Below are 12,327 nucleotides of genomic sequence, written 5' to 3'. Positions count from 1 at the left end.
TGGTATTATATTTTTTGCTACTGAAGCTGTTGATCTCATTGGTAACTTGTTTAAGTTTAAGAACTAAAATCTTTATGTCCCCCCTCCCCTGTAAAATGGTTGAGTCCATGAATCCTATTTGCTCTCTTCTCACCGTGCGCATCTGCCACTTCATTCAAATGAAGACAGAAACGGTTTGAAAGCCAAAGAACTGGAGACAAGCCAACTGTACGCTTGCAGTGATGAAAAAAGGTACAGTACAGCTGAAACTTGAATCAAGAAAATGTGATGGGTGGTCGCATGTGTCTTAAATCTGCATGCCTGTTGTGTTCGTGTGTGGACGAGTGCGTGCTCGCCATTGACACACTGATTGCGATTGACGGTGGGGTTTCGAGATCGGACAGATCCAAACGCGCGCGCACACACACACACACACACACACACACACACACACACACACACACACACACACACACACACACACACACACACACACACACACACACACACACACACACACACACACACACACACACACACACACACACACACACACACACACACACACACACACACACACGCACGCGCGCGCGCGCACGCGCTTTCACAGTGCAAAGGCAGGAGGTGTTGCCCAGCCCTTCTCTCAGGTAACAGACAACACAATTACTTTTCAAACGATCGACACCACATCAAGTCCAGCCGGCGCACAATGGGACCGCCCAAACACGCAACTCCACAGGCAGAGAATCCACAAGCCCTTTCCTTATGAATATTAACAATGACAACCCATCACAACGAGGTGATGTAAATCAATCAAATATTAAATTGATTTAATATTAATCAAAGGGAGAGAAAATAAGTATTAAATTGGCTTTTCAGTGGCTGTTTCCCGATGTGCTCGGATGATGGGCGGATTAACCCGAAGGGAACCACACTGAATCATTAAGTCTTTTGTGTAGAGATGGACGGGTAGATAGACGCAAGACTGACAGACAGACACACAGACAGACACACAAAACTTAAAATATAGACAAACAGAAAGATAGACACAATATGTTAACTGTTTTCATTAGCGATTGGTATAAATAAATACATATAGACACCAGGCATGTGTGTTTCCAACAATAAAAAGACTTGACTTGACTTGACTTTTTGTGTGTGATTTGCCACCCTTGAATTTAACTTGCCACCCTTCTGCCACCCCATGTAAAATTTTCTAGAATCGCCACTGAGCTAGAACCCCAATTTACCCTCCGGACCCTGCACACATTGGTGGTTTATTGGGTTTCATTCTGTTGTAAGTGCGACGGCTCCGCGGTTCCAGGGTTAGGGTTAGGGTACAGATGGCCTAGTGAGGGTTAGGGTTAGGGTACAGATGGCCTAGTGAGGGTTAGGGTTAGGGTACAGATGGCCTAGTGAGGGTTAGGGTTAGGGTACAGATGGTCTAGTGAGGGCGCACTCACACTAGGCCATCTGTACCGTGCCCAAGTCCGTTTCACACCTGTACCGTGCTCAAGTCTAGATTGTGTGGCTAGTGTGAGCACGCCAACCGTACTCAAGTCCACTTCCACTCCGTGGCCTGAGCACACTTGGGAGAGGTGTGCTCAGGCCACGGAACAGATGCTAAAGAGCCGACACGCGCACACGCATGGCTACGAAACCTGAGCTGGATGATGTATAGTCCATGCGACCTTCTACCCCATTACACAATAAACATGACGGCAAGCGGTTCACGTTGGTGCGTTAGGAAAGTTGAGTTTTTGATCAAAAATCCCCCGTTCGTCACGGCGCAGGCTTTCTTGGTTCACTGGAGAAGGCGGGGCTGAGCACAGTCTAGACCTCTTTAGAATATTTTGCACACTCCTGAATGTTTTTATTTTTTTATGAATGAAGACACCCGCATGCAAGAATAAGTTCACGTCTGAGTGTAGGCTACAAACACGACTAACTATTTACAAGTGCAAAAACGCCAACATATTCTTTACTTTGCTGACCACTTGTTTTTTATCCTGACAAAGCCTCGTTCCTCAGCGTCTCTCTCGTAGATCGCACCATCTTTCAACGTCATTGTTTAATACGACTGCATCCCCTTCCCTCACATGATCAGCAGCTCGCGGATTTCACTTTCTCTCAAGTAAAAAGTCAACTGCTCATGTCATGATCATATCGCTGCGTTGTCTCTGTGGAGACAGAGAAGCAACACCACTACCCAAGTGTGATTGCGCCCTAGATGAGATGAATCATCTCTCAGTGAGCCATTGAGATAAGGGAGCATTGAGGGGGAATATTGAACGTCCAACTGAATTCATAATCGTTGACAGAGGCGCCGCGTCCCATTAGGCATACCAGGCAATTGCTTGGGGCCCCGGGCCACTACTAGGGCCCCCAAAAGCCCCCCCCCAAAAAAAAAAGAAAAAAGAGTTCATCTATCGGCCACGTCTTCACCCCCCCCCCCCCCCGTCAACAATCGCTCCGAACCCCCACCCCCCCCCCTGATCGTTGATATCATCAACGAGTCAAGTGTCCACCTCGACTCTGCATAGCCACCCTCCCCCTTCTGGCCACCATTGTGTTGTATTGTATTGTGTTGTATTGTATTATAGTACTTAACTGTGTAGCAACTGCAGTAGCTGCTATCATGGCTGTAACACGGGGAATGGGTTAGCCTAGCGATTGTTGTACTTGCACTTGGTTCTATGAACATCCTTACTGTACCGACAGCGATATATTGATGCACTTCTTATGACTAATGTACTTATTGTAAGTCGCTTTGGATAAAAGCGTCCGCTAAATGCCCTGAATGTAAATGTAAATATCATTGTGTGGGTCGCCATTCGTCTGAAACATCCCGACTATATTAAATGCATTTTAAACTAATCAATCAGAATATATGGTAGGCTATAATATAAAAGTGAAAGCCAAGACTAGTGTGAGTGTTGTTGCGTCATTGACTCAAGACAAGTGCGTCATCACTGACAGACACGCCTCCAAGCGAGAAGCCCGGTTGTAACGGACATGCAACCCAGCCGGACCGGGCCGAGCCAGTAGAGTATAGTGGAATAACGCCATCGCTCAAGAACCTAGCTGAAGGCCTACTCATGGCTCATGTGGACATTGGGGATCAAACCCAGTACCTTTGGACCAGGAGCCAAACCCCCAGTCTACTATCCTCCCCCCAGGATAGGATGTACACTACACACCCTCAAACTAAACCTGTTGTCTGGTCCTTCTCATCTCAGATGTGAATCTGTGGGACTGAAACTGATGAGACCAGGAACTGATTCAACTGATTCAGAATGTGGAGAACATGGTCCACAGACAGGACTAGAGAGAGGACATGTGACAGGAATAATATCAGGAGTCATACTGGTGGCTTTAATGGCTTTGATAATCATAGCCATTATTCACAGGAAGAAAATAAGAGGTAAGTGATAAATTAAACTAACATGCATCATGGTTACATTAAACTAACGTGTTTCATGGTTACATTAAACTAACATGTATCATGTTACATTAACCTAACATGTTTCATGGTTACATTAAACTAACATGTATCATGTTACATTAACCTAACATGTTTCATGGTTACATTAAACTAACATGCATCATGGTTACATTAAATTAACATGTTTCATGGTTACATTAAATTAACATGTTTCATGGTTATACTAAATGATAGTGACTGCTGTCCTGACATGTGACTGTTTTGTTTCACTATATAGAATGGAGATTGACATCAAAGGTATGTGTTATTACTGGGTTGACACAGAATACAACAATATGTGTGAACTTGTACTGAGTGATATCTATTACTTGCACCGTGTCAATCATTTGATCATATTTTATTTAGATGGAGACCCTGAGCCAGGAGTTGAGCCAAGGCTGCTGTCTAACAGGTAGAGGGGTGCCCTGATCTCCACCTGAGAGTAACCTGCTGCCTCAGTCTTCAGTGAGTGTTGCTGGCTGTATGTCCTGACTCTGCTGCCTTCTCTTCCAGGGATTTACTCTCCTGCACCAACCGGCGACCAACAAGAACATCCCACAACTACCCCTGCTGCCGCTATGGATGATCATGATGGTGACCAGAGTCTGGGTCCAGCCCCCCCCTCAAGCCCCCACATAATGGATCTGTGTTGCTCCCACAACATCCTGAGGACACTCAGACTGTCCTCTTCAGGACAGACGGAGGACAGGATCTCTGTCCCCCTCACTCTGCACGCAACCAAAATTTAGAACATCTTTAGTTTGACACTAGCTACGTCGAGCGTAGGGTTAAGGCGGACTTTACACCCGAACTTATGATCGGCTTTACGTTCTGCTGGTGCAACCGACTGCAGGTCACTGAAACCCGTAACCAACGGCAACAATCCACACGAACAACAACTGGTTACCCGGGAAACCCCCAACCCGGTCCCTTCAACGTGCAAGCCCCCCACCCTCCTGTTCTCCCAAGCCCCTCCCCCAGCTGACCTGATGATTCGCCCCCCACACTGATTGACAAGGAGAACATTCCAATGCATGCACACAGAACAACTGGCATATTAAGGCCAGTTCAGACCAAAGATTCACGGACTAAAGAAAAACGAAACTAACGGACAACGAAATACAATGCAACACATAACACACAAACTCTTTAAATGTCCCAGGGTCGCTACAATACATTCGTCATACGGCGCTGCCAGGTTCCTCAACCATTACTGTCAACATCCGGCATCATGGTGAACATCGGACAGTGGGCAACACCGTGGCTGGCTGGTGTTTGACGGGACGAGCCAGACAATGTTCTGTGCTCTCTGTCATGAACATGCCTCGGATGGCCACAGGTCCAATAGTTTTGTGAGGGGGACACAAAACCTAAAATTGGAAGCCGTGAAGGACCACGAGTCTAGAAGACCAGACTTCATGGAGGGGTAGAAGAAAACTGAGGAGTGTGCCTCTGATACCTCAGAATCAGATTCTGATGAGTGACTCAACAGGTTTTTTTTGGGCGAGACTTTGTGTGTCTGGTGCCCCCCTCAGTCCACCCCCCTCAGTCTGGGTCCCCCTCCCCCTCCCGGTCCACCCCCCTCAGTCTGGGTCCCCCCTCCCCCTCCCAGTCCACCGCCCTCAGTCTGGGTCCCCCCTCCCCCTCCTGGTCCACCCCCCTCAGTCTGGGTCCCCCCTCCCCCTCCCCGTCCACCCCCCCTCAGTCTGGGTCCCCCCCCCTCCCTGTCATACTACAGGACAGCCCTCATTGAGATGGGTCCAGTCCATTGAGGGAGCACCAGACCCACTGTTCTGTAGGTGGTTCTCCAATGTGTTCACCCCTATGTTCTTAATAAGTCTGAGTAAGGCCGGGTGTTGGACGTTCGATACTATATCATTACCATTCTAATCATTACCTTGCCTTCTATGCTGTATTAAGGAGAAGGGTGTGATAGTCTTTGGTGAGTCTTCTGATGACTCTTGTTTCTTGAGAAGATCATCCGATGTTCTTTTTTTCTTTTTGCCTTTATTTTACTTATTTTAAAATATTTTCTTTTGAAATTTGATTGTATGACTGTTTCTACGTGAAACGGCTGTTGTCCACCAACTCGGCTTCGGATTACATTTTTAATGTTCTAAATAACAATCTTTGGCGGTTTCCTGATCTCTTTCAGTGTCTGTGTTGTAACGCATACATTAATATTTGTACAGGAACAGCAAATAAGGACGTTTTAAGGCACTGAATGAACAGCCTCGTATGCTATATAAATGTGTATTTATTTGTACATTTATTTTTCTTATTGAAGACTTTTTGAAAAAAAATAAAGATGTATATTTATTTAAACGATCACTGCCGAACCTTAACTACAAAACCTATTGCTACTGTCCTACAACTGAAGATGTGTTAAACACCATATTCTTACAGCCTCTTTCATTACTGAGATATCGGGCCTCCAATGTGACCAGACCACACACTAAGAACATAGCTCAGAGCCCGAGCAAGGAGACTCAGGGAGTGACTTGAGTCTGGACTTGGAATGACGTGAAGCCGCCCAGCTTCAGCACCGTCAAAAAATAAAAAAGTATAATACATATCAGAAATATCAATGTACATATTAAGAACCAATTCAATATGAATGGCGTCAGCTATTTAAACGCCCTATGAAGTCCCCACCATCACATAGATCTGCTCTATTTAAACGTCCATCACATAGATCTGCTCTATTTAGACGTCCTAGGACGTGGGGGGACTCCCATTCATTCTGCACTTGCCTGCGAGCGCCCTCGCATGGATAGTATGTGTTACGGCAACCAGTACAGAAAGAGGAAGTTACCACAGTTCTCTGGGTCAAAGTCAAACCGGATAAGTGATTCCGGAAATTATTTTGTTAGAGGACCCATCACAGCCTTTGCCGTCTCCGATGCGTCGACGGATAGTTTAAAAAATATTGGATGCGCACGTAAGTTACTGAGAGGGTCTCCGACAGGCTTTCCGTGTCTACGTATAGCACTTTACGGAGGACTATAAACCGGCCTTTACAAAATATTGAATGCGCACGTAGAGATACGGAGAGGGCTCTCCGTGTCTAGTAGTAGGCCTACAGCACTTTACGGAGGAATATGAACCAGCCAGAGTTTTTGGGAGACCTTCGCCTTCGGTCTCGATTTGCTGCCGCATCAGGTAGATCAAAAACCGCGTTTGGTCCTCGATAAAGCCGCCCTCATTTGATATTATAGCCATCAGTGTGGCATCCGGAACACACCATAAAACCCAAGTAAAATGACAACGCCCCAATTTGACCCGAGTTTGGGCAGCCAATCGCAAAGGGGTATTCTGATGGCGTCATGCACATGGGCAGAACCACTAGGTTCTGCGCGCGCTGCTGGAGGAGCTCGCTGCCGGAAGTTTGGAACACCGGCTGGATCCTCCTGTCATAATACGCCGGTCGTCCGTTCAACAACCATCGAGGTAGGTACTACAGCTAGGTTTACTCCCGGCTTTTTCACAGTTCTGTATTGAAAAAAGTAAAGGTCGAAAAAACGTCGACAACTTTGTTAAGAAAGATGCTTGCTCGATGTGTTTTGTACTCTTCCGAAATAATTAAAGAGATTTAACCTGTTGAGGGGGGGGGGGGGGGGGTTAGCAGCAGCTCCTCCGTGACTTCTACGTTATTTGCACTATATTGTACCTTTTGTCAATACCAACCAAATACCAAAATAGTTAAGCTATTTACTTTAGCTAACCTTGTTTTCATTCGAGAACCACATATTGTGGCAATCCCGGGGTTCTGCTCCGTATCCAAATGCGCTGCTTCGTGGTTCCGCGCATGCTGATAGTGGAGCCTCGTCTGATGAGGACACTGGTCTGTTGATCAACACAAGCGAGCACTTTCTGATGGGGTAGCGGAACTGGCAGAACAGTGTATACAACAACGACCCTGTCAAAAAGGGCTCTCTTATGTGTTTGGTAGCGCATTGGTTTTGCAGATCAGTGTCCTCTATCAGACGATGCTTCCACTACGTCGGCAGGCGCAGGACCTATTTTGATAAGTAGCTTAAATTGGCAGAACACCGGCCGTGGTCACCAAGTCCGGGTGCCGCAAAGGGACCGGTTTAACCAGACGGGGCCACACCCCTGTGCCCCCCCTCTCCTGTCCTTGCCAGACGGGGCTACACCTCCGTGCACTGGCACGTCAGGGACCGTCTCATAGGCTGTCAAAAGAGAGAAAACAGCGGCTCTCTCTCGAGAGAGGTTTTTTTTTAAGTGCTCTTGACACTACGAACCAATAACCCAATAAACAAACTGAAAAAAGTATTTGAGATCAGGAAACTCTGACATTACCCTCACCTAAAGTCAAGCTTTTTAACTATCATTTTAGAGAATGTCTAAAGTCAGAGTTGTCCTAATCTCAAACTATATCAGCCGTTGTCAGAATTTATGGAGCAATTGGTAATGCAATGTGTTTTTAAAGCAAGTTAGTGTGGAAATTGCACAACTTCGCACGTTGAGCACACAGCCGTGTGACTCGTTTATTTTGTCAAAGAGAATAACCGGAAATCAAAGCGTGCTGAAGGTAAACAAATCCCGCATGGGCTCTGACGTCATGAGACGCTCGTAATCCTTAAAAGGGACCGCGATCCCTGAACCACCAAGACAGTAAATTACATGCAGTAAACGACAACACAATTGAAAGAACAACACATAACAAAATACTGTAGGTGAATTATGTTACACTTAGTACTTTTCTTTTCTTTTCCAACTGCTGTATTTATTTATTTTTGCTCTCTCCCCAGATATTTCGGAATTTGAAGCGACCGAGTCAAACTGCACAGCATGGGGATCCTCATTTTAACAATATGTTTCGGATTATTTTATTTAGTTGGCCAGTCTGCTATGGTATCAGCAACTTGTCCCCAGAATGAATATAAACTGGGATTAGAATGTTGCCCTTCATGCCCTGCTGGTAGGAACCACATTTATGAACTGTTGTTAAATTTATGAATTAAATATTTGATTGAAGAAATACGAATGAATTAGGATGAATCAAAACTAAATTACATATTCCACCTTTTCTTTTCAACAGGATGGCTTGTGGAAAAGGACTGCTCAGAGTTAGAGAACAGGATTACAAACTGTTCAAGGTGCCCCAATGGTACTTTCCAAGCAGGCTATAATGAGCAGAAGCAATGCTCTAACTGTACAAAGTGTGAAGCAGGTACATCTGTTATTTAATGGAAATGCCCCCCATGCAACCCCCATATGTTGTGTTGATGAGGACGTTGTGTTGTTTTTGTTTATGTCAGATGTTCTGTGCATGTTTATATCAGAAGTTGTGGTGTTCATGTTTATATCAGAAGTTGTGTTGTTCATGTTTATATCAGAAGTTGTGTTGTTCATGTTTATCAGAAGTTGTGTTGTTCATGTTTATATCAGAATTTGTGTTCATGTTTATATCAGAAGTTGTGTTCATGTTTATATCAGAAGTTGTGTTCATGTTTATATCAGAAGTTGTGTTGTTCATGTTTATATCAGAAGTTGTGTTGTTCATGTTTATATCAGAAGTTGTGTTCATGTTTATATCAGAAGTTGTGTACTCTCAGGTTCTCTCAGGTCCCTCTGTAACTGTTGTGATTGACAGGTCTCGGCCTGAAGGTGAAGAAGTCGTGTTCATCAACATCAGATGCTGTGTGTGAGGTCCTGGATGGATTCTTCTGTAGTGACTCTAACAGAGGTGGATGTAGGGCCGCTCAGAGACACACGGTTTGCAGTCCTGGTCAATACATCGGTCAAAGAGGTTGGTGTTCTATATATACTGCACATCAACTTTATTTAACTGCATTTTTTATTTAAACTTTAATTTATTCAGGACGTCTTCTTGATGATTAGACACCAATTCAACAGGAGACCTGAACTTTAAATTATAGCTTTAAACATCTCCTGATTCTATTCAGCCCAGCCTCTTAACATTTAATGTATTGGTGTCCAAGTTATTCCATGATCAAATACAACAGTCTGGCAATGAGTCGAATGATAGAAACATCTTTGAAATACAATTCTCTGTTATCTTCTTCCCTTCTTTCCTTCTGGTGAAGGTAGTTGCAATATTTGACTTGATGTTTTAAACGAATGTAATGTTCACACCACATCTGAGAATGATCGTGTTCTAATAAAACATCTTTATGTTCATACAGGAACAGCAGATAAAGATACAGAGTGCCTTCACTGTACTGATGGAACATTCTCAAATGGCACATCGTCTTGTCAGAACCACACAAAGTAAGTGAATATTATAGTTTATTTATCAATACATTAGAGGTGGACGGTATAAAAGTATTGTTTGAATATTTATTGAAAAAGTGTGAAGGCGTCTTCACTTCAGATGACAAGCGCTGTGCGCTGGCCTGTGCTCACACCAGGCAATCTCAACTGGGCCGGAGTACGGTGGCCTCTTGTACGTCATCACGTCGTAATGCGTCACCACCAAGCGTCCGCTGTTTAGTAGAACAACACAGAGAACACAGTTGACACTTTACTGACTTTGTTGCTTATTTGGAACAGCCCTCTCTCACTGAGCGTTTTTACAATGCCAAATAGACCGCTTTATGCACGCTTTTTTGGTGGCACGGGCCGCGCGTTTACACTCCCCGAGGTAAATTGCCTGTTTGAGCTCGAACCCCAATTTACCCTCCCGGACCCTGCACACATTGGTGGTTTATTGGGTTTCATTCTGTTGTAAATGCGACGGCTCCGCGGTTCCAGGGTTAGGGTTAGGGTACAGATGGCCTAGTGAGGGTTAGGGTTAGGGTACAGATGGCCTAGTGAGGGTTAGGGTTAGGGTACAGATGGCCTAGTGAGGGTTAGGGTTAGGGTACAGATGGCCTAGTGAGGGTTAGGGTTAGGGTACAGATGGCCTAGTGAGGGCGCACTCACACTAGGCCATCTGTACCGTGCCCAAGTCCGTTTCACACCTGTACCGTGCTCAAGTCTAGATTGTGTGGCTAGTGTGAGCACGCCAACCGTACTCAAGTCCACTTCAATTCCTTGGACTGAGCACACTTGAGAGAGGTGTGCTCAGGCCACGGTACAGATGCTAACGAGCCGACACGCGCACACACACGGCTACGAAACCTGAGCTGGATGACGTATAGTCCATGCGACCTTCTACCCCATTACACAATAAACATGACGGCAAGCGGTCCACGTTGGTGCGTTAGGAAAGTTGAGTTTTTGATCAATAATCCCCTGTTCGTCACGGCGCGGGCTTTCTTGGTTCACTGGAGAAGGCGGGGCTGAGCACAGTCTAGACCTCTTTAGAATATTTTGCACACTCCCGAATTTTTTTATTTTTTTTATGATTGAAGACGCCCGCCTGCAAGAATAAGTTCACGTCTGAGTGTAGGCTACAAACGCGACTAACTATTTACAAGTGCAAAAACGCCAACATATTCTTTACTTTGCTGACAACTTGTTTTTTATCCCGACAAAAGCCTCGTTCCTCTGCGTCTCTCTCGTAGATCGCACCATCTTTCACCGTCTTTGTTTAATACGACTGCATCACCTTCTCTCACATGATCAGCAGCTCGCGGATTTCACTTTCTCTCAAGTAAAAAGTCAACTGCTCATGATCATATCGCTGCGTTGTCTCTGTGGAGACAGAGAAGCAACACCACTACCCAAGTGTGATTGTGCCCTAGATGAGATGAATCATCTCTCAGTGAGCCATTGAGATTAGGAAGCATAGAGGGGGAATATTGAACGTCCAACTGAATTCATAATCGTTGATATCATCGAGTCAAGTGTCCACCTCGACTCTGCATAGCCACCCTCCCCCTTCTGGCCACCATTGTGTTGTATTGTATTGTGTTGTATTGTATTATAGTACTTAACTGTGTAGCAACTGCAGTAGCTGCTATCATTGCTGTAACACGGGGAATTGGTTAGCCTAGCGATTGTTGTACTTGCACTTGGTTCTATGAACATCCTTACTGTACCGACAGCGATATATTGATGCACTTCTTGTGACTAATGTACTTATTGTAAGTCGCTTTGGATAAAAGCGTCTGCTAAATGCCCTAAATGTAAATGTAAAGATCATTGTGTGGGTCGCTATTCGTCTGAAACATCCCGACTATATAAATGCATTTTAAACTAATCAATCAGAATATATGGTAGGCTATAATATAAAAGTAAAAGCCAAGACTAGTGTGAGTGTTGTTGCGTCATTGACTCAAGACAAGTGCGTCATCACTGACAGACACGCCTCCAAGCGAGAAGCCCGGTTGTAACGGACATGCAACCCAGCCGGACCGGGCCGAGCCAGTAGAGTATAGTGGAAAAACGCCATCGCTCAAGAACCTAGCTGAAGGCCTACTGATGGCTCATGTGGACATTGGGGATCAAACCCAGTACCTTTGGACCAGGAGTCAAACCCCCAGTCTACTATCCTCCCCCCAGTATAGGATATACACTACACACCCTGAAACTAAACCTGTTGTCTGGTCCTTCTCATTTCAGATGTGAATCTGTGGGACTGAAACTGATGAGACCAGGAACTGATTCAACTGATTCAGAATGTGGAGAACCTGGTCCACATGCAGGACTAGTGGCAGGACTAGTAATATCAGGAGTCATACTGGTAATAGCTATTATTCACAGGAAGAAAATAAGAGGTAAGTGAAACATTAAACTAACATGCATCATGGTTACATTAAACTAACGTGTTTCATGGTTACATTCAATTAACATGTTTTATGGTTATACTAAATGATAGTGACTGCTGTCCTGACATTTGACTGTTTTGTTTCACTATATAGAATGGACTTTGACAAAGGTATGTGTTATTACTGGGTTGACATAGAATACAACAATGTGTGAACTTGTAC

At 44.9% G+C, this 12,327-nt stretch overlaps 1 protein-coding gene and 1 long non-coding RNA gene across 2 annotated transcripts in view; both read left to right on the top strand.

The window, feature by feature from the left end:
* LOC132464133 (uncharacterized) overlaps positions 1–12,327 on the top strand; it is a gene marked incomplete at its 5' end in the record, with an annotated part of 31,985 nt that overhangs the window by 16,989 nt on the left and 2,669 nt on the right. Inside the window, 3 exons of the mRNA XM_060060337.1 lie at positions 3,702–3,721; positions 3,830–3,875; positions 3,977–4,076. Of these exons, the coding sequence (XP_059916320.1) occupies positions 3,702–3,721; positions 3,830–3,875; positions 3,977–4,076 (166 nt within the window). The remainder of the gene's footprint in view (positions 1–3,701; positions 3,722–3,829; positions 3,876–3,976; positions 4,077–12,327) is intronic.
* On the top strand, positions 9,098–12,094 carry LOC132463717 (uncharacterized). The gene is made up of 3 exons (XR_009527122.1): positions 9,098–9,239; positions 9,637–9,721; positions 11,960–12,094. It is a non-coding gene; the product is annotated as an uncharacterized LOC132463717 (long non-coding RNA).

The sequence above is a fragment of the Gadus macrocephalus genome, chromosome 1 (genome assembly GCF_031168955.1).
Source record: "Gadus macrocephalus chromosome 1, ASM3116895v1".
In the NCBI taxonomy this organism is placed as follows: Eukaryota; Metazoa; Chordata; class Actinopteri; order Gadiformes; family Gadidae; genus Gadus; species Gadus macrocephalus.
This window is presented reverse-complemented; position numbering and strand designations above follow the sequence as displayed.